This window comes from Hydractinia symbiolongicarpus, chromosome 14 (assembly GCF_029227915.1).
Source record: "Hydractinia symbiolongicarpus strain clone_291-10 chromosome 14, HSymV2.1, whole genome shotgun sequence".
NCBI lineage: Eukaryota > Metazoa > Cnidaria > Hydrozoa > Anthoathecata > Hydractiniidae > Hydractinia > Hydractinia symbiolongicarpus.
Window position 1 is genome coordinate 12,962,890 of NC_079888.1, and position 25,019 is coordinate 12,987,908.

Genomic DNA, 25,019 nt, shown 5'->3' on the forward strand with positions numbered 1-25,019 from the left:
ACATCTAAAACTTACTTATTTTTACCCCATACAGCCATGAAATTTCTGTAAAAATGTTGTTAGGAATATATACTGCTTACTTAGTCGTGAAATATAGTTATTTATTTGTTGTTACAGTAGTTATCTCAGTAGATTTTAGGATTCAGAAATCTATATTTTTTTCTCTCGCTCAAAATTTATTTTCTGGCTGCCACAAAATAATTTTTTGTTCGTCTCTCCCTTAACGATAAAATGAAATCATGGATGCACGCAAAAATAAGAAGTTTTACGAAATTTTACGAGGATTTTACGAGAAATTGAATACACGAGTCAAATTTTCAGAGAAATTACAAAAGGTTACGCTACACAAAAGATTAAGAAGAAAAACACGAAACCCTAACGAATAATATTTTCTAACATGCAACAAATACAAAAGACGACTTTCTACAAAAACACCCATAAACGAACAAGAATACTTGGAAATGTAAAAAGACGTACGAACCAGACAAGAAAAGAATTTGTGCATACAAAGTTGCCAGAATATAAAATTGTGCAGTGCAAAATTGAATATTTTCTCCGTGAATAAAAACCCACTTAACGAACACTATATATTTAAAACATGTTTTTTTAGCAACAAATGTGTTCTTAATAAAATACTTTTTTCAAAAAAGCATAAACAGCGCACCAACGTGTACTATGTGTCAACAATCTTTTTTTGGTTGAATAATTTAAACCAAAAAGTTAAATGGCGGTTGCAGGTGGAGTTGGTTGGTGTTGTGGCTTTTGTTGCGTCACAGCAGGTTTGGATGTGGCATCTCTGTGCCAAGGCGTTTCCTTCCACAAAAACCACATGTTGCCAGCCCAAACAAACACGTTCAAGAAACCAAGAAGCTTAAATAACAAACATAAATTCCTTTAATAGATTTAAAAAATATAAAATAATACCTTTGCTTGCATCAGCAAGATATATTATGAGGTTTTTATGGAGTAAAAATTGAAAAGATTTAAGGGACTTTGATGGAAATTATTTTTTACAAATGACGGTATTTTCAGGACATTCTTTATATTTTTCTGAAGAAATGTATTTTAAAAATAAAAGCATGCAACATGTTGTAAGACTGGGGGACATGAGGAGTTGCAAAGAAGAGACGTCCCAAAGTTAAGGCTATCAATAAATTGTAATTTTTAAGATATTACATTTGTACAGAAATATTAAATCTCAACCCATGAGGAGTTGCAAAGAAGAGACGTCCCAAAGTTAAGGCTATCAATAAATTGTAATTTTTAAGATATTACATTTGTACAGAAATATTAAATCTCAACCAAAACTCTATGTTCCATCTTTAATCACTGTTTACGAGAAAACGGCACAAGCAAAAAGCATTAAGCGTTTAAATATAATTTGTCCGGGCGTGGTGTACATATTTTTCGCACCAGTATTAAGAGACCTTGTCTGCTTCTAATACTAGTAAATTAAGATCATCAAATTCAGACTAGACTAGAACAATTTCCCCCGAATCTCCTTATCCTTGAAAAATTTTTAATTCTTTTAGATTCTATTGAGGCTAGAAATTTTAAAAAATTGGTCAGTCCTTACGATTACACTTTTCAAAAAAAAAAAAAAACGATCGCGATGTGCTAAGTTTGAATTATAATAAGTAATTATAATAAGGCAGTCGAGTTTGACTGCCTTATTATAATTACTTATATTTAATATTAAACAGGGAAAAATCTTGACGTCACTAAGAAATTGCAAAGCGTATTTGAATTTTGTTGATTTCCGCTTGACATATTTTTGACTCAAACCCCAATGCTTAACCTATTAACTCGATTGCTTTAAAAAAAGCGATCGGACAACATTCCGAATAGTGTGACCTTTTAATTAAGCAGTATTGCCTAAGCACAGTTGTATACGGTCGACACACCCAAACAAACGAAACTTCAATTGATCTACCTGGATTTAAAACATCAGAAAAAACTAATAATTAAATCCTTAGAAAAGTTCGAAAATCCGTATAATTAAACTGTTTTGACTCATTTTTGTCCATACGCCATTTTTGACCAAATTAGGTTTTTTTCTCAGCAAACTGACTTCGTCACATTAGAGGGTATTATATTGTTCCCTATTATTTTGCAAAAAAATCAGAAAAAAGTAATGATCTAATTCTGAGAAAAGCTGGTAACGGACGGACACAGGTCATTCTATGGCACCTCGCCAGGTACGTCCAAAAAGCTTGGGAATTCAACGTTGTAGGTTAAATTCCTGAGACACATTTTTATTAGAAAATACATATCGTGTAAATAAACCAAAGTTACATATTTAAATTATGTATATAAACCAACTTACAATAGACATGGTCAACGTTGCATATTTAAATCATACAAATACACCAAATTACATATTCAAATCATGTAAATAAACTAAACTTACAATAGAGATGGTCAACGTTGCATATTTGGCGGCCTTGTCAATAGAACACGTGTAAGTTATTTTACACAGAGCTAATGACTTGATGAGCTCATTCACATCTGTTGAACTTTTGATTGACCTCACAGCAGCTGCTTGTGCGCATGCGCTGACAAACCAAAAAAATGCCCAAAAGCCACCAGCAACAAAGTCCTTCATAACAAAGGAGAAAACAAAATCACCTTACGAATTCCTACATTAGTGTGTAATAAGATTTAGGAAATTTAGTGTCTGCAGGAATAACATTGCCCTCCCCCACAAAAACATTTTGAACGGGCTTAAAAAGTTGTTTCAAAAATCATTTAGTTTTTTAAAATAAGCTATTTTCATTCTTAACTTGTCATTCATTCTTAACTTGTCATTTAAAAATTTTCAGATTTTATGCGGTACATAAAATTATAATAGGAAATTTCACAATTATCTATTTTAGACCTATGAAGGGATATGCATTCAGAAAAACCTATGACGTAGTTAGGCACTAATTTCCTCGTTCCAGGCTTCTAAAATTTTAGTGACAACCCTCTAACTTGGAATCTGCATGTCCGTTTGCATTCTAATTTTTGAGTAAGCATATAGGGCTAAGCAAGCTTAGGTATATACTAAGCCAATGTGCAGATCCAGCGTAATTGGAAAAAACTTTTTAAGCATCATATTATATAAGTGCAACAACATCTTTAACTTCGATATCCTTTTAAGATGACTATAAGAAGCAAGCGGTTTTTAGAAGAAAAGTTGAAAAAAATGCTTTATACAGAAGAGGTGTACCATACCGCTACCTTAAATCGTGTTTTGGCCCCTGTATAAAATCGTGGAATTTAAATCACATACAGAGAATTGCTATCAGTTACATAGTCAAAGGTACCATGAAAAAATAATCAAAAATACTAGAATATTCGAAGGGCTACCAAATGGCTTAAGAAGATCCCTGTCATTGATATTATTCTCAATCCCTATATCTAAAAAACGACGAGCAATAAACGAATGAGCCAAATGTTAAGGTGTAAGAAATTATATACTTTAATACTACATAACAGAAGCCTAGACAGGCTGTTTGTGAATACTCATTTTTGTATGGTGAATTTGCTATTTTTAAATTGATGTCTTCAAAGAATAAAAATACTTTAAACTTTTTGTGATAACATAAACTATGGTCTGCAAAATATATGAATATTAGTAGAAACGAAATTTTTATAACTTTCCCAAGTTAAAACTACAACAGTAGTTGTATAAAGAAACAGAGATAAGAAAGAAACGGAAAGATATAAACTGTAATGACGAAATAATCCAAAAATCCCTAAGTAAAAATCTTAAACTTTCTATAGGTTTTTTTAGGACATTTTTCCTGGGCTGGTCTAGGAATTTTTGTCTAAAATCTACAACTGCCATCTACGTTACAAGGCGTCTGTCATTTTTTTAACACTTTAAATGTCTTTGTTATTTCAAAAAAAATTATTTAGGAATGTAAAAAACGTTTTAGTACAATATACAATATACCCCGTATCGTTATTTCTTGTCACTACCTCCCCGTGTTGGGATTGGGTAATTTTCATGCCTGCTGCCTTCCTTAGATGTGGTAGCCGTTTCTCAGCCTCCCTCTCCGGGTGAAGGGTCTCTTTAAGAGACAAGAGAGGAGTTGAACGTCCTCCACCATACCTTAGTTTAAAGGGGCGATTGTGGAAGTCCCATGAAATGCCACATAGTGATGGTGTCACTTTAAAAAACACCCAGTCCGGTCTGTGAACGGTTGGCGCTAGGAAGGGCATCCAGCTGTAAAACAATGCCAAAACTCCTTATTAATGGCCGTAAGAACAGTTGATCAGACAAACTGCGTGAACGGGGCTGGAACTCTAAGGAGTGAAGGTGTCGCGTACGGTAGGACAGATGTCAGGTGTAAGCATCGTCAGACCGTTACCAAGCTATCACATCACAAAGTAGATAACACTAGGTTGAGGATGGCTAGTGTAAATATTGGTACTCAACAGGTGAAGTAGTTGAAATGTTAGAACGTAGATCTGTTGATATGTGTTGTGTTCAGGAAGTCAGGTGGAGAGGAGCTTCAGTGAGATTTGTGGAAGGTAGGAGGGCAAGGTATAAGCTTTTTTGGATTGGTAATAGTGATGGATATGGAGCAGTTGGCATATTTGTTGCAGAGAAGTGGGTAGAAAAAGTGATAGATGTTATGCGTGTTAATAGTCGTATTATAATGATAAAGTAATAATAGGATTGTCACACGTAATGCGGTATAAAAAGGACGGGCAAACCCGTGGATTTTCCACGGGCTAACGACTAGTTTTTATATATTTTGGTACTTTTTGTAAATATATATAATAAGAAAAAGAACATTGATTTCCATGTGAGATGAATTGATATTGCTCAGCTAAAAAAATATTTTAAATTGGGGGAGCAATTAATGATTAATGGCCCAGCTAGTTTCTCATTTCTCAGAATTGTGTGAGCCTTTGCGTGAGCAAGAGCAATTGCTCTCCCCTTATTGATAGGCCTGTCACTTATGACACTACATGACAATTAAATGACAATTAAATGTGCGTCTTATTAGAACTGACTGGTATGAACTGACACACAAAATACTCACGTAACCCTATCACTGTAAGGACAATGGTCATCTGCACCTAAACCGGCTGACGAAGAAAGCCCAGCACCCCTAAAATTTCTCCAAATTAAGAAAACCAAGAATTGACATTATATATGAAATCTTCTATAAGTACTGCATTAGCCACATACTATGACTTAACACAGCATGCAGTCCTAAAATAGGTATCACCAAATAATAAACACATATAAACTGTTGTCACATTGAAAAATATATAAGAAGGTAGTGGAAACATTTAAAGTATCCTTAAAGACTTTTAAAAAATGTGTGGAAGATAAGTCTAACGTTTTAGTCTGGATGATAGCAATGCCATTCCAAGTGGTGAGAAACTCTCACCACCATTGAATATCCTTACGAGTCTCTGTTGTAATGGAAATACGATGGTGTAAGCAACAAACTGAAGTGAAGAGATCAATAAGATGTCATAAAAACATTCAACAACATTTCATGACCTTCCTTGCAAAGACAAACACCCTATGAGAGACCACTGGTGTTTTCCACAGGTCACAGTTCAAAGTTTTAAAATATACTAAATCATAACATTGCAAATAATTTTCTCCATTTCCAGTTTCGTGGTGCAGCGCCATTACAAAATATGCAATACAGAAAATTTTAAACCACCATGATCTCTTTATATATTTTGATTAAAATGTATGAATAGTTTAATGATGGATATGGAGGATGATGAAGGATATGGAGGAGTTGGATGGAGGAGTTGGCATATTCGTTGCAGAGAAGTGTGTAGAAAAAGTAATAGATGTTATGCGTGTTAATAGTCGTATTATAGTGATAAAGTTTTTGATAGGTAAACTTTTCTGTCAGTTTATGCTCCACAGTGTGGACTTAGTGAGGAAGATAAAGATAAGTTTTATGATGAGTTAATAGAAGTCACATCAAAGTTTGGAGACACTGAACTTGTCATAGTGGGCGGCAACTTTAATAGTCATGTTGGGAAGTCATCTGAAGGTTATAGAGGTGTGCATGGAGGCTATGGATTTGGGAGCAGAAATAAGGAAAGGGAGAGATTGCTTGAGTTTGGAATGGCAACGGACATGGTGGTTTGCAACACATCATTAAGACACAGATAGATTACTTCCTGGTTAGAAAGTCAGACAAGAAAGTGGTGAAGGACGTGAAAGTTATATCGGGGGAAGAGTGTGTTTCCCAGCATAGGTTGCTGGTTTGTGATATTATCTTGAAGAGTGTTAAAGAAGCCAAGGGAAAGTACAGGCCCCGTCGTAAAGTCTGGAAGCTGAAGGAAGTGATTGTAGCAAGACAATTTAGTGCAAAAGTTCAGCAGTTAGCCCACAATGGTCAATGTGATAGTGACAATGTTGAAAGTACTTGGACTACTTTGAAGAATTGTCTTCTAGAAGCTTCTGATGATACCTGTGGGTGGACGAAAGGACCAGCTAGACATAGACAGACCTGGTGTGGAATAATGAAGTTGACCAGTGTATAAAGGAAAAGAGGAAAGAGTGGAAGTCAGGTGGTAGTAAGAATATTTACTTAGCTAAGCGTCGTGCTCGTACAGCAGTGTATAAGGCAAAATTAGAAGCAGAGAGAAACAGATTTGCAAATGTGTTAAGAAGGGAAGACCAGCGCAATGACGTATTCAAGATAGCAAAGCAAATGAAGAAGACTAATCAAGATGTTGTAGGCGAGAAGTGTATACGTAATGATGAAGGTGTTTAGGCTAGCAAAGAGGAGGAGAAAAGGGTAGCTTGGAAGAATTATTATCAGAGGTTGCTTAACACTGAGTTTGAATGGGATGAGGATAATTTGTCTGATGATGATGTTGTAGAAGGGCCAGCTATGCAGATCAAGACAAAATGGGTAGTGGAGGCTATTAGGAAATTGAAGATTCGCAAGGCTGCAGGAGTATCAGATATTGTTGCAGAGATGGTAAAAGCATCTGGATATATTGTAGTTGAGCTTATTACAAGTCTTGCTAACCAGATTATAAAGGATGGTGCTATTCCGAGTGAGTGGCAGTCGAGTGTAATAGTGAATTGTTTCAAGGGCGAGGCTGATGCATTAGAAAGAGGTAACTATAGAGGTCTGAAGTTGGTTGATCAAGTAATGAAAGTTATTGAAAGAGTGATTGATAAGTTACTTAGAGAAAGAATTGATATAGATAAGATGCAATTTGGTTTTGTTCCAGGGCGTGGCACTACAGATGCAATATTTTTCCTCAGGCAGCTACAGGAAAAGTATTTAGGAAAGAGAAAGAATCTCTAGTTTGCCTTTGGTGATTTAGAGAAAGCTTTTGATAGAGTCCCACGTAAAGTTATTTGGTGGGCTACGAGAAAATAAGGTGTGGATGAGTGGCTAGTTACGATGGTACAGTCTATGTACAGCAATGCTAGAAGTCGTGTCAGGATTAACGATTCACTTAGTGATGTATTTAGTGTAAATGTTGGTGTACATCAGAGTTCTGTACTTAGTCCTTTGTTATTTGTTCTAGTCTTAGAAGCGCTGTCGATGGAGTTTAGAACAGGTTGTCCATGGGAGTTATTGTATGCAGATGATTTGGTTCTCATAGCAGAGTCGATGGAAGAATTAGTTGAAAGGTTTGAGAAGTGGAAGAAAGGACTAGAAGAGAAAGGGCTAAGGGTGAACACAGCAAAGTCTAAAGTCAAGATTAGTAGCATTGTAGCCAAGTGTGACCTTGTAGTTGAAAAAGGGTCTTGTGGAATTTGCAGAAAAAGGGGTTGGTAGTAACTGAATTTTTTTTCAGATTTGCAAGCATTGGGTACATAAGAAGTGCAGTAGTATTGGTGGAAGGTTAAGAGCTGACATTCAGTTTGTATGCAAGCGTTGCAAAGGTGAGATTATAGAGAATGAAGTATTTCCAGCTTTAATGATGTACAACAGTGGCTCGTTAGATATAGTTGAGAACTTCTGTTACTTAGGTGATATGTTGGGCAGTGAAGGGGGTGTTGGAAGAAGTGTTACTTGCAGGATAGGTTCTGTTTAGAAAAAGTTCAGAGAGTTACTTCCTTTGTTGATTAGCAGAGTCTTGTCAATTGAGGTAAAAGGTAGGTTGTATGAGGCCTATGTAAGAAGTGTTATGTTGTACGGTAGTGAGACATGGGCAGTGAAGCAGGAAGATCTTGACCATTTAGAAAGGAATGATATGAGAATAGTTAGGTGGATGTGTAACGCCAGTCTGAGAGACAGAAAGAGTTCGATGAGCTAAGAAGCAGGCTAAGTATCCGTAGAATTAAAGATGCTATCCAGATAAGAAGATTGAATTGGCTGGGGCACCTGGAAAGAATGGAGGAGGATAATTGGGTAAGAAAGCGTAGAGACTTGATAGTTCCTGGGGCAAAGCCCAGAGGCAGACCGAGAAAGACTTGGCAGGATGTTATAAGGACAGACTTGATACAGAGGAAGTTGAGCTTAGATCTAACACAGTCTAGATCAGATTAGAAGAGGGTCATTAATATACCCCGTCCAACCCATGCTAGCATGGAAAACGGACGTTCAGCCGAGAATGATGATGATATGTTAACTATTTGACTCCACCGTAATTATAAAAAAACCTTAAATTTTCTGGCCACATATTACCTCAACATTGGTGAACTTGAGCACTGCGAGACGGAAATTTTGATATCTAAAACTCATCTCGTATTATGGCTAATAAATGGCATTTCAGTATTTTGCTTTTGCGACAATGGCAATTGGCGTCCTTTAGAGTCCAAGGGCTAAGAATATTCAGAGCTTTTTTTAAGGCCAACCCGTCTGATTGTAAGATTTTTAAGATCTGACAGGCTGTAAAGGTTTAGGATTCCACAGTGGCTGTACATCGACGTTGGTGTCTCAGCGAATTGAAAAAATGGCTAATATATTAAAAAGGTTTCTCAAGCCTTGAACTGAGTTACCACTCACAAATAACATTATTAGAAATAGCATACGTACAATGACTGGAGGACTAAAAGTAGCTGACGACGGCTGTTTGTTGTCTTCTTCAAACCAAGTATAATACACTAACACTCCCAAGCTATACAAAAAGCAGAATACACCAATCACAACAAAGAATTCTGTTGATGATCGCTCATCAATCTCCAGTGGTACATCGATCTGTTAAATAAAAAAACAACAGATGATTGAAACAGTCCTAATCTTACAAACAAATTGTATTCATCATGACGTGAACAAATTCAAAATGCTTTTGTATCCTTGAAGAAACACTGAGATCAAGAAAAGGATATTGATAAATTTTGTGCATTAGATCAAGTGCGTCAATGAGAGATAAATTCTGATTTGTTAAAAATTATCTAACCATACAAAATGTAAAAAAATCGGCCTCCACAGCATATATAAAACGAAAAGAAAAACTCACAATGTTCTTCATCGTGTCGTTTGCCATGTTCAAGGAAATTGAACCAGAGAATGGATACTTGAAATGTCCATCGACCCTGTGAGAAGTTCCATTTACATGTTGATGAAATGAGAATTGTCCACGAAAACCAGTCACACATGAGAATGCAAAGATGGCCAAAAACTAAACAAAGCAATACAAAAGAATAACTTTTTCATAAAAAATCAGAAAGTACTATTAACCAGCCAGAAAAATTAATAAAGTCTAAAATTTTAAAACCGTATCAAAAAATACTAATATACTGCGAAAGAAATTAAAAAAAATGCCCACATTATAATCTACAGAATAAAACAGTATCAAAATAAATATTAAGAACACACAGCACCAAATTCTTTCCTACAGGTCGAAGGATGAACGAAAAAGGAATGAACTAAAGGTAAGGGAAGAAAGAAGTTTCTCACTTAATACAAGCAGTGAGCAGTTTCCTGAGAGGGGGTGAATCACCTCTTTAAGTTTAAAGTCATCATCATTTTCCCATGTTTACCTTATTCGTACTAATTTTTACATGTATACATATATCAATTTTTGCTCATCAACAAAATAATTGATTTTGCATATATTAATTTCTGCACAATGGCAGCAGGAATTTATTTTACACATTCAAGTTTTGTGCAAACACAAATCTCCTACAAATAACAACGATTTTAGACAAATTCTTGATTGGTTTCCTTTTATAGAATTATACATTTTAAATCTATTGTTGCAATCCATGAAAAAGTAGGAGAAAGACATTTTGTAACGCTTAAAACGCCTTGCTGATTAGGACATATATTATATACAGGATATTTTATGTGTAATAATTGTTTTTTGTCCACTTAACTTTTTTCATTTTCTCGAAGTGTTTAAACCAACTTAACCTTTATATCTGAATAACATCACAGAGAAATTATTAAAGCTAAATATTTTAGTGAAAGAAAATAGTATTATAGCTTTAAAATCGTGACAAATGTGTTATAACAGAAAAAATATGGATAAAAGTCAAATAATTAGGGTTCTGTTCTCATCATCTTAGAACAAAATACAGGATATTTAACCTTTGCTTTAGAAGGAAGTATAGCAAATTTTATGTTTCGAAGGAATGTTTTGTCATCAATTAGAACAAATAAGACAATATTTAAGATTCGTACGGTCATTTTCTCTTCATTCTAGTACAAAATACGGTGACGTTATAAGCTTTGTCGGGTCCTGTTCTCATCATTTTTGAAGTTCAGCTTCAAAGGAACATGTTCTCGTCATTCTAAATCTAAGTATGATGATTATTAAGCTTTGTAACAACTATTGCTTATCATTTTAGAAGAAAATACAGCAAATTGTAAGCTTCAAAGGCACATTTTCATGTCATTTTAAAACAAAATACAACAGCTTTTATGAAATAATTAATTTAAATTGGTTTTTAATTGGGTCAACATTGTTTCAAAGTTCATTTCAATAATACACATAACGCCTTATCTTTCATCACAAATGATATTTTGACAATTGTATTAAATAATTTCAGGACTTTGTGTAAATCGTTTCAAAATTGTTCAATTTTTATTAGTCTCTTACAAAATCGTTTTGTAAAAAAATATGACACATTTATTTTGTTTCATGAGCAATTATAAAACAATCTAAAAAAATAAATAATAAAACAATTTCTATGCAATGATTTCGAAAACAATGTGAATTCACTGACTCTTCACTTATTGATTGATCTAGCCAACACGCCACTTTATCAAAGTTGTTTTTAAATTCTTAAGGAATTGATAAATTGTTTTTTTCATTTTGGTGGATTTAGTTTGGCACATGGTTAAAAATATTTTAAATTTGAGAAAAAAAAGATCATTTTTTCTACACTTTTAAATGTCTAAACTTAGGGAAAACTTTTTATAAAAAAAGAAACTAAACAATTACATTGCTTTACAGGAATAAATAAAAAACTAGTTCAGACTAAACAAATACTTTATAATAATTTTTAATCTCAACCATGCTAAAAGTTGCAACCTAAAAAAGCTTTAAGAAATAAGAGATTTAAGAAATATTATTAAACTAGTCGATAAGGCTCGTGGAAAAATCCACTTAGACAGGATAACAGAGAAAAACAACCGTCATTGAAACTTTAATGATGTCGGCAGAGACATGTCAGAACACAAAAATTTTTTTGTCAGATATGTGTATGCCTGTTGCCTTCATCGTATAGATCTTGAAACGCTGATCAAGAAAATGTATAGGATTGTGTATTGTGACAAACGGATGCAGAGATATTAGGGTTTGAATGTTTTTTGATAACGTCATCAACCCGTCCATTCCGATACAGATTTGGGAACCCAGGTTTGGGAACATTACCCAAGTCCTAGGTAGTCCCTAGTTACCCAACCGTCCTTTCTGAACCCGGATTTGGGGACCCAGGTTTGGGAACATTACCCAAGTCCTAGGTGATCCCTAGTTACCTATGCGGTGATAATCATTGACGTCACCACCTCGTTTCCAAGTTATTTGGCCTCAAAGTTTTAGGTGCACTGTAATGGCTTCATTAATTTAATATAGCATATTGACGTTAAAGTAGTGTTATTGACATCGCGCCGTAACGTCAGAAAATTTAACATATTAGACTTGCTTTTTTTGGCTACATCAAAGGAAAATAAGCATATCAACTTTGCCTGTCACAGACACACAGACACACTTAGCGTATTATTATATAGATTATTCGATAAGGCCCGTGGAAAAATCCACTGAGGTAGGATAAAAATTTTGATGATGTCAGCAACCTATCCATTAAAAATTTAGAATTTTGTTTTCACGTTGCATCTATTGTGTAGAGCTTAAAGCGCTGATCAAGAAAATGCATATGATCATGTGCTTTTGATGAGCGGTTAATGAGATAAGTCAAAAAAGCCCGTGGAAAAATCCACTTAGACAGGATAACAGTAAAAATGAACCGTTATTTAAATTTTGGTGACGTCAGCTAGGATCTGTCAAGAGACAAAATATTTTTTCTTGGAAATTTGTTTACTTGTTGCCCTATTGTCATCAACCTGTCCATTCTTAAACGGATTTGGGGACCCGGGTTTGGGAAAATTACCCAAATTGGTCTTAGGTTGTTCCTTGTTACCCACGAGGTGAATAATCATTGACTTCACCACCTCATTTCCAAGTTATTTGGCCTCAAAGTTTTAGGTGCACTGTAATGGCTTCACTAATTTAATATAAGATATTGACGTTAAAGTAGGGTTATTTACGTCGCGCCGTAACGTCATAAATTTTAACATATTAGACATACATTTCTCAGCAACATTAAAGGAAAATGAGCACATCCACTTTGCCTGTCACAGAGACACAGAACTGGCGTATTATTATATAGATTAATGAAGGAATATATATCTACAAACATTACCCTTGTATGGTCAATAACTTCAGAAATAAAATGAGATATAGAATGTTTCTATTCCTGTAAATACTAGGCACTTTAGGCTGCCATTTTAGACAGAGACGAATAAGCTAGGCTAATGCAACGGCATACGAAAGCTAAGTATTAAAATTGCAGCTTTAGATTCGTTATCTGATTGTTTATTTTCTGATGGTTGTTCTCCACACAGTGGAATGTAGACATAACTGCAGTTTGTTGAAATTGATTTTGTAGGTGGCTTGGGTTTGCTTGGGGCACCTTCTGATATTAGTTTTTTCGGGTTGTTGATTATGGTGCTGTTTTGTAGAATAGTTTCATTTTATTCAATGTTTTTAGCCAGTATGATATCTTTTTTCTCAAAATGTAGTGATGGTACTGCATGGCGATGTTGGTCTGCGTAATTTTTGTCTTGATTATGTTTATCTTTCCAAGATGTTGATGACTGTAGCTGTATTGACGGTAATGTCGTTACAGGCTGTGTATTTAAAAAACATGTTGGCTAGTGAAATACCTGTGGCAGTGTGTGGAGTAGTACAATAGTACAAAAGAAATCTGTCAATCTCGTTTCTCCAGCAGATGCACATTAAATGAATTTTCCAATTGTCTGGTTAAATCTTTCTACTTTCCCATTTGCCTGTGGCCAGAATAGCATGATGGTGTGATGATTAATAATGTGCCTTTGAAGATAACCTTTGAATTCATGGGAGACAAATTGGGGGCCATTGTCTGTGAGGAGCTTATTTGACAATCTGAACATGGACAATACTTTGTCGAGCTTCTTAATGATTTTTTCAAAAGTTACTTCTCTTTTCATGACAAAAACTATGGGGTATGGAGAACGATAGTCAACTAAAACCAACGAATTTTCACCAGTTGGGAAAGGTTCTTTGATGTCGGCTCCAATAGTGTCCCATGTACGGCCTGGCATAGGTGTCATTTGTAACGATTCAGGCTTGTGAGTTGATGGGGTTGTTACTTGACATTGATGACATGATGCTACAAATTCTTCTATGTCTTAATTTATTCTGGGCCACCAAACTTTTCTTCTAAGGAGTGATTTAGATTTTGCTATACCCTTATGTTGGCTGTGTGCTAGTATTTTGCTGCAATATTTTTCTGAGATGACAATACAATGTCCCTTAAGAAGAATTTTATTTTCTACAGATGATTCATTTTTGACTTGTCAAAAAACTCTGGTGTAGCCTTTGACCAGGTGTTAATGTGGTGTTACTTATGATTTGTTGCATTGGTTTATCGTTTTCAGTTGTTTCCCGAAGTTCTTCTATAGTAACTGATGTTGACACGGCATGATTGAGGATGAGCTGAATGTATTCTGCTTTGGTTGCATCTTGATGGTTAGATATTAGTGGGCTGCATGATAAAACATCTGCTGCATTTTGTGACCAAGGATGTAATTCGGTAGTGGTACGCTTGTAGCCTCAGTATCCACCGTTGTATTTGAGGTAGTTGATTTGAGAAGGTAGACAACATGGACTCCAATGGTTTATGATCAGTAAAAATCTCAAAGGATCTGTCATACATGAATGATAAGAGTGTTCACAGGCCCAAACGACTGACAATGCATCTCATTCAGTTTGACTGTATAACAAGTTTCAGTGTGTGTTAATAATCTAGAACCATCCAATATTTGGTTTGTAGGTGCCATTTTGTTATTTTGGGACAGGAATAACGTCAATGATAATGGCGGTGTCAGCTTCTGGATTGTAATATGCAAGTGTTAGTGGATCTATCAGCGCCTGTTTCAATTTGTCAAAAGAATGTTGTTGTTCATTGCCCCAGGTGAAAGGGTGCTCCTTTTTGGTTAAACCCGGTAAGGATTCTGATATGGTGGAGTAGTTTTGTATGAACCAAGAAGTGCAAGTAAACAACAAGGAAGGAACATATTTCAGCTGGGGGGTTGAATTTGTTGGATAGGTTCCACTTTCGACTTCTTTGGTATGACACCTTGTGTCAATAATGTCTGTCCTGCAAACTTTAAACTGTTGACTCAAAAAATGCACTTTTCCTTGCTTACTCGCAACTCGCAATCCCCACTGAAAGAGACGTTGAGGAACCTGGTTGACTTGTTCGCTGGCAATGTTCCTGTGATGTTGATGCCCAGATGAAAATATCATCACTGATGCTTTTGACTCCTTAAGGGAAAGCAATTGCAAATTTGACCTGCTTCTGAAGTTTCAAAAGCACTAGATATTCCATACATTAGGGGTCGTCTACAAATTTCGTATGATATTTTATACGAATATATACGAATTTAATTGCTTTTAATTCGTATAAAAATCGTATACAATTCGTATAGTGTTAAATAGTTATACGATTTTTAAAAAATCTAATACGAATTTTATACGATTTTCATACGAATTGTCATACGAATTATATTCTCTTTTATACGATTTTCATACGAATTGTCATACGAATTATATTCTCTTTCATACGAATTGTCATTCGAATTATATTCTCTTTTATACGAATTTTCATACGAATTATATTTCGTTTTTCAACTTTTAAAACGCGATCTAAAAAAACATTTCTATCGTCGTTTTTCGTTTTTAAACTTTTAAAATGCGATCTAAAAAAACATTTCTATCGCCGTTTTTCGTTTTTCAACTTTTAAAATGCGATCTAAAAAAACATTTCTATCGTCGTTTTTCGTTTTTCAACTTTCGAAAATGCGATCTAAAAAAACATTTCTATCGCCGTTTTTCGTTTTTCAACTTTTAAAATGCGATCTAAAAAACATTTCTATCGCCGTTCTTCGTTCTTAAACTTTGAAAATGCGATCTAAAAAAACATTTCTATCGCCGTTTTTCGTTTTTCAACTTTTAAAAGGCGATCTAAAAAAATATTTCTATCGCCGTTTTTCGTTTTTCAACTTTTAAAACGCGATCTAAAAAAACATTTCTATCGCCGTTTTTCGTTTTTCAACTTTTAAAACGCGATCTAAAAAAACATTTCTATCGCCGTTTTTCGTTTTTCAACTTTTAAAACGCGATCTAAAAAAACATTTCTATCGCCGTTTTTCGTTTTTAAACTTTTAAAATGCGATCTAAAAAAACATTTTATTTTAAAACTCGTATACGAATTTAATACAATGTCAAACGATTTTCTTTTTTTAAAAACCATACGCATCTAATTAAAATCTCATACGAATTTTTTGTTAAACTCGTACGAATTTAACTCATACGAATTTAATTTAAAACTTATACGAATTTATCTCATACGAATTTTTTTAAACTCATACGAATTTAATTTAAAACTCATACGAATTTAATTTAAAACTCATACGAATTTAATTAAAAACTCATACGAATTTTATACGATTTTAGAAAAATTTCATACGAATTTAATTACTGTATGGCAAAAGAAAATTCGTATAGCATATACGAATTTTTTTGATACGAATTGCTACGAAATTTGTAGATGACCCCTTAGTCCCTTGTACTGTAATATCCTCTCATGGGTTGCGAAGACGGTGATGTGGCGTGATTCTTTTGCAAGTACAAGTTATTACGGCTGTGTGTTGCTTGTCTAAACAAAGTCTAATTTGTCCATTTTTTTAGAACCTACTACTACTGGATTTAGCCAGGTGGTTGGACCATCAACACGTTCGATGATATCTAAAGATTCAAGGCGGTGGAGTTGTAGGTTGTTGTCCTGGAGGGATGTCTTTGTCGATGGGTAATTTCAGTTTTAGTGTCGGTTTTTGGTGCCAGTTTTATAACTTTGAATGATGGTTCATGAAGTATGTTAATGGTGGCTCCTGAGTCAATTAGTAGATCTACTTCGTTGTTGCTAATTCTGGCTTGGATTGTCAGAATACTTTGTCCTAACTTGTAAATATATACATCAGCATAGCCGTCTGGGTCGTCTGACTGGTCTTGGCTGTGTGTAGGTGTTTGATCTAACTGATTAACATGTTGCCAGTGTGGCAATGTGATTGGTCGAAGTTATGCGGGTTGTGGTGGCAATGGTAGGACCACAGTTACTTTTCCATTTTTTTTCAAATGTCCCATCTTTCCATAGGTTTCACATTTATCTCTCTTCAACAACATTCTTTACTCTTGTGGCCTCTTGCTCCGCAGCGCGCACACATCTGAAATGATGTCGGTGGGTATTGGTCATGCTTGAAATCGTTTGCATGGTTGTAATTTTGGTGATGGTTACTTCTATGGTTGGTTCTGTGACCTCTGCACCGATTATATTGACTTAGCTGGCTTATGTAAAGGCAGTTGTGTCTTTTCAAGTATGCCAAAACCTTTCTCTTCAAAAAATGGAGAAAAACCAATGATAAAAAATATATAGTAGATATGTATCAAATTACAATAGATAGATAGATGTGCATATTTTACATGGCTAGCCTCACAAATATCGAGGGATATACCCTGTCTATTATTTCCAGGAGGGGCCATGGCTTAGATGGAGAGTCCTAGAGTATTTAATGCTCATTTTGAGCTACGCAGACCCAATTAGTAGGGCCCACGCTCTACTAGACAACTCCCGGCAACATCCAATGGCCCACACAGTGTGCCATCTCCCCAATTTCCCTCACATGGCTTGGGTTAACCCGGGGCTATGGTAACATTCACTCGCCCATGTTGAATCGCCGTCAAGAGGAATCGAACCCCGGTCTCCCGCACAGAGTACGAAAGCTATAACCACTAATCTACGGCGCCACAATCACCTTGTCTTGTTAATTAAGGACTAAAACATTTTCAAAATCACGAGCAATTCAGATAATTGTTCTCTATTCTATACTGTGCAGTGAATGTAGCTGTATATAGCTAGCTAGCTATCCTAGTGGAAAAATCCTTAGATGGGGAGATTTATTCGGATTTGAGAAAATTTCATCTGCTTGTTGTAGCTAGCTATATAAAAAGTTGTTTATACCCATCTAGCAAAATAAAAAAGTACTGGATAGCAGACAAGAAAAAATACTTACTATTTCCAAGCATTTTATAAAACCTCTAGGTTCTTTAATGACTTCGTAATTTGGATTATCACGCATTTTAAAAGGATATCAATGGGACGTCTAAAATATTCTATTTCTATGTTAGCCTTTTGTTTTGTATATCACTTTTTTTCCTTTCACTTTTTACAGCGAAACGCCCGCCAAGAACTGCAAGCTCAGCATTAATAGCAAGTTTCGTTAGATGCTAATCAATCATGATGTTATGTACTTTGAGTTTGACAAATTTAGTTCACAACCTTTTCAAAATGGTGGTGGCGAAAAATCAAAGGTTAAGCCAATGAAAGGTTAAGCCATCTTACATATATTGGTACAAAATACTTTTTTATTATATAATATAATGTACAAATTATGCTTTAGCCAAAAACAAAAACAAAAAATAAGAAATAAAAAAAAAAAATATTCAACGGTACGTTGCGTTCTCGTTTACATGTCAATTCTACCAACTGACTGGGATATAAGGATGTTTGATGGATCAGTTGGCATGTCATTCCTTTTCAAAGTTCTCGATCCTCTTATACACAAGATTGCTGATTTTAATAGCGTGAATGATATTTTCGTTTGTAACCAGCTCATCACAACACCTTCAAGTTCTTTAACGAATCGTTCTGCCTTACGACTACAACCACCATAACTCGAAAACACCAAAGGAGTAAATGAGCCGTGCCCTATTTCAATCACTCGTTGGTTGTATTTTCGTTTCTTCTCTTTTTCATTGTTGCAAAATACCTTCTGAAGATTCTGGTTAACATAGCTTGAAGAGAATGGGTTGAAAACCTTTACATCAAAGAATGCTCTTTGACCACGTTGCAAGAAACTTCTAGCTGCAATATCTAATCTAGCTTCATCCCCTTGAATAGCATTTGGTGGAAGAGCTTCTCCAGTCAGAGGGATTAGTCGCGGCTCTATCTCAACGTCTTTGCATGTTTCTTGCAAAAGATTGGCGATCGAATCTTTCATTTAATCATGTCTCATGTATAAAAATCCACCTTTTGGGCAAGACATGGCATGATCTACACTAAAAACTTTATTGCATGGACAAATTGAAGGTAGATATTTAAGAGGCCATCTGTATCTGAGATTAATTGCGTCGAAAAACTTTTGTATAGAACAAATTTCTCTGACTCCAGGGGCAGAGTGGTAAGCCAAGATGAAGCGCCTCTCATGGTAGCCAGGTCGTTCGCCCTAATATCCTCTTTATTCAATCTTTCTCTCAATTGTGATAACATAGTTGATCTATTTTCTTCACGTTCCTTTCCAATTTCACGTTTCACCTTTTTCATTTTTCCCAAATCAATGGAATTCACTGATTTTTGTTGTTTAATGTTGCCAACCAGTTGTGTAGTTACCCAAATTGAGTTCTGATACTCTTCCGGGGCTGTATCTGCAAAGATTGGCAAAACAAGTCCACCCATCCTAGCAGGTAATGACAAAAGAAGTCTTTTGTCAGAAGAACATATGTGACCATCAGCGAATGAATTCAGGAAACGTTCTAATGAAGTAGGTTATCTTGTCTTTAAAGCCACTTTTAAAAGATGTAAAAGCTGCTTGTGGTTGGTTTTTTGCAATGTTGGAGATTAGAAGAAGCTGATCACACCATTCATTCACTAAATTGCTTGTGTATTCAGATTTTTTCTTCCTCGCTGTCAACAAAACTTCCGAGGTACTTTCTTTCTTGTACCATAATATTTACATTTGTGTTTTCAAAAATATTCTCTGCTTCAACTCTTTTTGCTTCAGACTTTACTATCAGCCAAGATTTTAAAGCATTGGGATAATATCCTAATTTTGGACCGACCTCAACAATTTTGTCCCACCAATTTTTCAATTTTCGAAACTTTCCTGCTCCTCCAAGATCATCGGTAAATGCCACATGACGTATGTCAGGATCGGGTTCAGGACGAATAGATGCTAATAAAGGTGTAATGCCCAACGCATCAATAGACAATGCTATAGGATCACCCTGAGTGGTTCCTTCTAATGATTTAATTTCGGAGCCACCAGTAACAAAACGACGAGATGGTACAAAATAGCAGTTTCATACATGAGTAGAAATCTCCAGATAGATATAATGGATGCTATGAAGTAGGACATTTTGATTCAATGCATTAAATGCATTTGATGTATTAACCAAAAGAATACCATCAGTTGCTAATATATCTGCTATGGCGTGAACTGCCGCTTCACAACCAGCTTGTTGGCCTGCACAAAGTTGAAGACTTCTTCAGGCTTGACTATTGAGATGATTGCTTTACCAATAATTCTCCTCAATACTTCTCCAACTCCTATCGGACGAACTCCAGGTTTCTAATTTACAGGTACACAGAAGACGAGCGAATTTTGCGAGAGATGCGCATAATTCTTTTCCAGTCGATCCGTAACTTTTTGAGACGAGAATCTGTCGCCATCCAAACCTAATGGCCCGCGTGCACCTCTTGTACGTAAAGCTGTTTTGATGCTTGTATCTTCATCAAAGTTGTTGAATACAGCTGGATCACTGAACGGTAGTTTACCAGTCATAAGCACTTCCTCAGTTGCTGGGCTAGCTTCAGGATGTTTCTTTTTCAATTCGTGCAGGGTTTCCGTAGTCAGTGGCAATATACCTCCTGTGTTAATGTTATCCAGAAGCTTCAAAGTCGCATTTACTTTTTCTTTAAACATAAGTTTCGCAAACATTTTAGCGAGGTTTTCTTAATCCATCTGTCTTCCGTTCATATGTAGTTTGCCCTGTATTGTCCGTGGCTCGCTAGCAAGGGCATGAAAATATGCAATTTCCCATAGTTCCAATCGTGTAGCTAGGCATGCACTGTGGTCTTTAGCTTTCGATTTGCAGCCAGGTTTTTGTAGAAGCAAAGCTGGCATAACCATCATTGCTTTCAAAGCGATTTCTTTCAATGGAGAGTAGTCACTATTCCATATATCAATTGTTCTAGTTAGTTCTTTGATAAACTTTTTACGAGCTGTACCAGATGGCAAGAGAAATACATTTCGTCTCCAGAAAACAAATTCCAATGTCAACTTTTCCCACACAGGAGCTGGATGAGGTCTTGACATTACAGTTGGGAAAACGGCCGTTAAAATGGCATTGCAATAGCTTCTTTTTGATTCCCATCAATTGATTGATTTGATTTCGCTTTTGAGTCTTCTAAATGTTGAATTAACTTTTTTTTACCGCAATCTTTTAAGTGCAGCTTCAGTCCTGATGTACTTTTACTAATCTTTGCACAGTGCAAACATTTATTGATGTTTAAACAAGACGTCGTATCAGAAAATACAGAAAGATCGTTATATTTTAACCTATTTCTTTGATCCGTTTTTTGTCATGTATCAAGCAGAACTTCTTTCTCTTCAGCATTTTTTTAATAAAGAAGCTATTGGTACAGTTGCATCAATGTGTAGATCCAGTGCACACTTTTCCAATTTTTTGCTCGTACTTCAAAGCTTCAGACAAATTTAAAACTTCTCTTTCCTAAAATGTCCCCGATAAGGAGGGTGCCTTTTTATGTGATTACTTTAATAACTTTACGATTTTTCTCAATATACAATTTTCAATCCTTGACCACAATTTGAATTCTCTAGATACAAAAATATCCAAATCACTCTTACGTGAAAGGTCCCCGAAAAGGAGGGTGCCTTCGTATTTACTTCACTTTAGAAATATTTAATTTAGAAATCTTGTTATCTTCGTCTTTTCATCAAACATTATATAAAATATTTTTTATTTTTTTTACTCAATAACTCTTGATGAATTTTCGCGTTGTTAGCGAGTTTAAATTCTTCTAGGTTATTGTCCGCATCTCTCGGTGATCTTGATCCGCGAATGCACCTCAATGTTAATCTTATGAGCAAAAAGCTGATCTTCATTCTTTATGACATTGGTTGCGACCGAATTTGAAATGATTCGTTTTTCTGCAATCATATCAGCTAACAGCTTGTAGCTTTGCATTCTTTTGCCATTGCACCATTCGCAGCGAACACCAGTGGTGTGAACGTACCATTCTCGATTTGCAACAGCCGTTCGTTGTACTGTTGCATTCTTTTGCCATTGCACCATTCGCAGCGAACACCAGTGGTGTGAACGTACCATTCTCGATTTGCAACAGCCGTTCATTGTACTGTTGCTACTTCTCTCTTTCGTTATCTGAAAGCATCTCTTAATTTCTGAACGCCTGTACCTCTAAGCGTGTAGGTTAAAAACCCTTACGTCAAAGAATACTCTTTGGCAAGGCATCCAGAAACTGAGAGCACTGATGTCAAGACGTCGTGCTTCCTACTGGATGTTTTCTGTTCCTTCTCGAATACCCTCTCCGTTGATCGGCGTCGTCTTTACGTCATGACAGACTTCTTTTAGGAGTGATGCGGTGATGTCACGCAGTTCGTTGTGTCGCAGGGTGACTATGCCACTTTCAAGGTTGGTGTTGTTCAAACGTTTTTCGACATCCGCCATTTCTTCTCGTAGTCTGTCAAGCCTAGCTTGTTGCTTTTGTCTCCGATTTGCCTTAATCGCTGATTTTGTCTTGCCACCTTCTACCTGTGTGTTTATGATCATGTTCTCTAGATGAAGCGTGACCTAACAGGAATTTTCATATTCTTCATTTGCTGTTCGAGTAACATCTTTCAGACTAAGGCCTCCAAGACGTGGCGGAAGGAGTGATATGTAGCAATCGGTGGCCATGTGTTGGAGATGTTGTGAAGCAGCACGTTTTTGTTCACACTGTTGAAAGCGTTTGCATTGTCAACGAAGAGAACTGCTTCAGACTGCTCTCTTTCAAACAGGTCTTTCACTGCGTGTATCGCCGCTTCACTACCTGCTTCTCAGACTCACATTTGTGATTTTGAGCTTACATGTAGCAGAAATTGCCATTAGTTATAGTAACTTATAGTAGGCTTTATTTTATGAAGGCATTATATATTTTTGCTAAGAACATATTAAAAGTAATGAGGATAGTGTTTGTCAAAAAAGTTAAGAATATTGTGGCTTAAACCAAAACGTTTAAAAATATAAGCAGGTGCAACAAAAAAAAAATAAAAAATAAAATAAAAATGCGAAATGTCCAACAAAATTAAAGGCGTCTAACAACCGTTACGTAAAAAGCGCAAGTATGACGCAAGAAATTTAAAGAGCTGGAAGATTTTTTTTTCATTTTCACTTGAAGACTCTTTAAGATGTCAACAGAAAATGAACAAAAACTTTCTAGGGCTTTGTGAGAAAATATCCTGTTTTATATGATAAGCAGGATAAATATATAAAAGACAGAAATAAAAAAAAACTTGCTTGGAAAGATGTTGTTTTCTTCTGTAACTTCGTTTCAAAAGTATAAAACTTTAAACAAATTACAGCTTCGTCTTCGTCCATGTCGCTAAAACTTTAACAAAATCCTTGCGCCAATGTGAACGGCTTGCGGAATTCGTGCGCCACTTTTGAAACTTGAACAAATGTGCATACGTACTCCACTGCCGCAAGCGCAACGCAAGTCAGTCTTAACCAGGATGTAAAAGACTAGAAGGGCGTAAAGATCAGATTATGGACGCAACATGGCGGATGCAATAAATAAACGTCCGAAAACGAAGTTATTCTTTACTGACTAGAATCAAACTAAGTCGCTGAAGTGATATTTTATTGGTAAAAAAAGGCGAAGAAAGATCTCAAATCGTGTTAGTTTTATTTAAATTGTAGAAACGATGTCAAACGAAAGCGAAAACGATCCTGCTATTTCATTGTTGTTGTGTCATTACTGTAAAAGAATCTTCAAAAATGTTGCCGAAATAGAAAATCATGAACGACCGTGTAAAGAAAAAGAAAATCAGCAAAAAAATGTTGAAGTTGAACCTCGTCCTCCTGATCCAACGGAAGATAATAATGATCTCGAGAAGAGTATTTGTGAGGATGACAGTATGGAGACGTAATCTCTTCGCGTTACCAAATGGGAAACTTGGAAAAGACTTTATATCAGAAATTACATCTGCGATTGATCTATGGGACAACAAATCACCACTCAGATCCTTCGTCTTAAAAATGCTGATGGTATTACCAAACCTGTTATTATAGCGAACGACATTGAAAAGTTCTTTACATGATAACAAAGGAGCACTTGAAAGAAGATTTATGCTATGGAGAGAAAGAAAGATATCAACGTTAGTAGCTGAATGTTTGGTGATTCAACGTCGGTGTCTATAAAGAAAGAACCAGCGAGATTTGATATTGGTAAATCTTTTTTTGAATCTAATGCAACCTCCTTCCCAGGGCATTTAGGCTTGTTGTTGAAGTTGATAGCCACTCCGTTATAACGGCTCAGGGGCCAATATACCCTGGGGACGAGGCTTAATCTAACAATGAAAAGGAATTAACGATATTAATGTGGACTATCTAACAGTGTCAGACCCTATCCCTGCCAATGGAGGTAGGGATCAACGTTTCATAGTGGGGTATGGGTATCATACACGAGACCTCGTAGTAGCCCTAAGAGTAAAAACACCAAAAATCTGGTCCCCGCATGGGGTCAGCCGGTACAACGCCAATGCTGTACCAGCGATGAGTCTTGATTTTGAAGATTACCCCGATTGGGTTGCGAAGTATCGCCAAATCTGGAACAAAATCGAAGAGTTGATCTCTGAGAAATTGACGACGGAGCCTGTGAAAAAGGACCGTTACATCAATACCAAGCTTAAATACGCGATCACGACTAAATTCCACGGTTTTCCAGTACCCTATGATGAGCCATGCCAAGTTAGTGCCATCCTGGCACTATCATCTGTGTATGTGCAAGGCAAAAACTACTACCCACAAGTGCAGGTCGTGGAATGTCGGTATAAGGACTTCAAAAAAGAATGGTTGCTGAGTGAGGATTAAAAAAAACCATATATTTTATAGGCCATACAAGACCTATAAAATATACAAAATTAAGGCTTGTAAGCAGGTGGAGACTCTATGTAGCGCTTGCATACTGTACAGATTGAAGTTTTTTTAAAACATCGTTTCTGCCTTCCTCCCGACCTTTCGCAACTAGCTGAGCACGCTCCTGTTCATTGATGAGTTGACAATACAGTTAAACCTCTGTCGCATCTGTTCCTTTATCTGCATATACTTTTGCTTGTCTTGGTTAATGGTCAATCACCCCATTTTCTACTGCTTTTGAGATGAGATCAACAATAGAGTCTTATGTTCTCATGCTTTTTGGATTTGACGCCGAACCTCTTCCCACCGTTCCT

General features: G+C 35.9%; 1 protein-coding gene across 2 annotated transcripts; it reads right to left on the bottom strand.

The window, feature by feature from the left end:
• Window positions 1–370: 370 nt before the first annotated feature.
• Window positions 371–17,987, bottom strand: LOC130626188 (synaptophysin-like). 2 transcript variants are annotated; one of them, XM_057441289.1, is made up of 5 exons: window positions 17,784–17,987; window positions 9,406–9,567; window positions 8,982–9,143; window positions 2,411–2,599; window positions 371–870 (listed from the first exon to the last, which is right to left on the bottom strand). In XM_057441289.1, the coding sequence occupies exons 1-5, from the start codon at window positions 17,847–17,849 to the stop codon at window positions 721–723; spliced, it is 729 nt and encodes a 242-aa protein (XP_057297272.1). In that variant the 5' UTR covers window positions 17,850–17,987; the 3' UTR covers window positions 371–720. The 2 variants fall into 2 exon arrangements, with proteins under 2 accessions (XP_057297272.1, XP_057297273.1); XM_057441290.1 differs by lacking the exon at window positions 17,784–17,987 and adding an exon at window positions 10,572–11,151.
• Window positions 17,988–25,019: the final 7,032 nt, after the last annotated feature.

Excerpts from the sequence above, each read along its gene's own strand:
- LOC130626188 (XM_057441289.1), bottom strand. The coding sequence starts at position 17,849 with ATGCGTGATAATCCAAATTACGAAGTCATTAAAGAACCTAGAGGTTTT. Across the intron at positions 9,144-9,405 it reads ACGACACGATGAAGAACATT|ATCGATGTACCACTGGAGAT; the intron begins GTGAGTTTTTCT and ends TTTATTTAACAG. Across the intron at positions 871-2,410 it reads CAACGTTGACCATCTCTATT|CTTCTTGGTTTCTTGAACGT; the intron begins GTAAGTTTAGTT and ends TTGTTATTTAAG.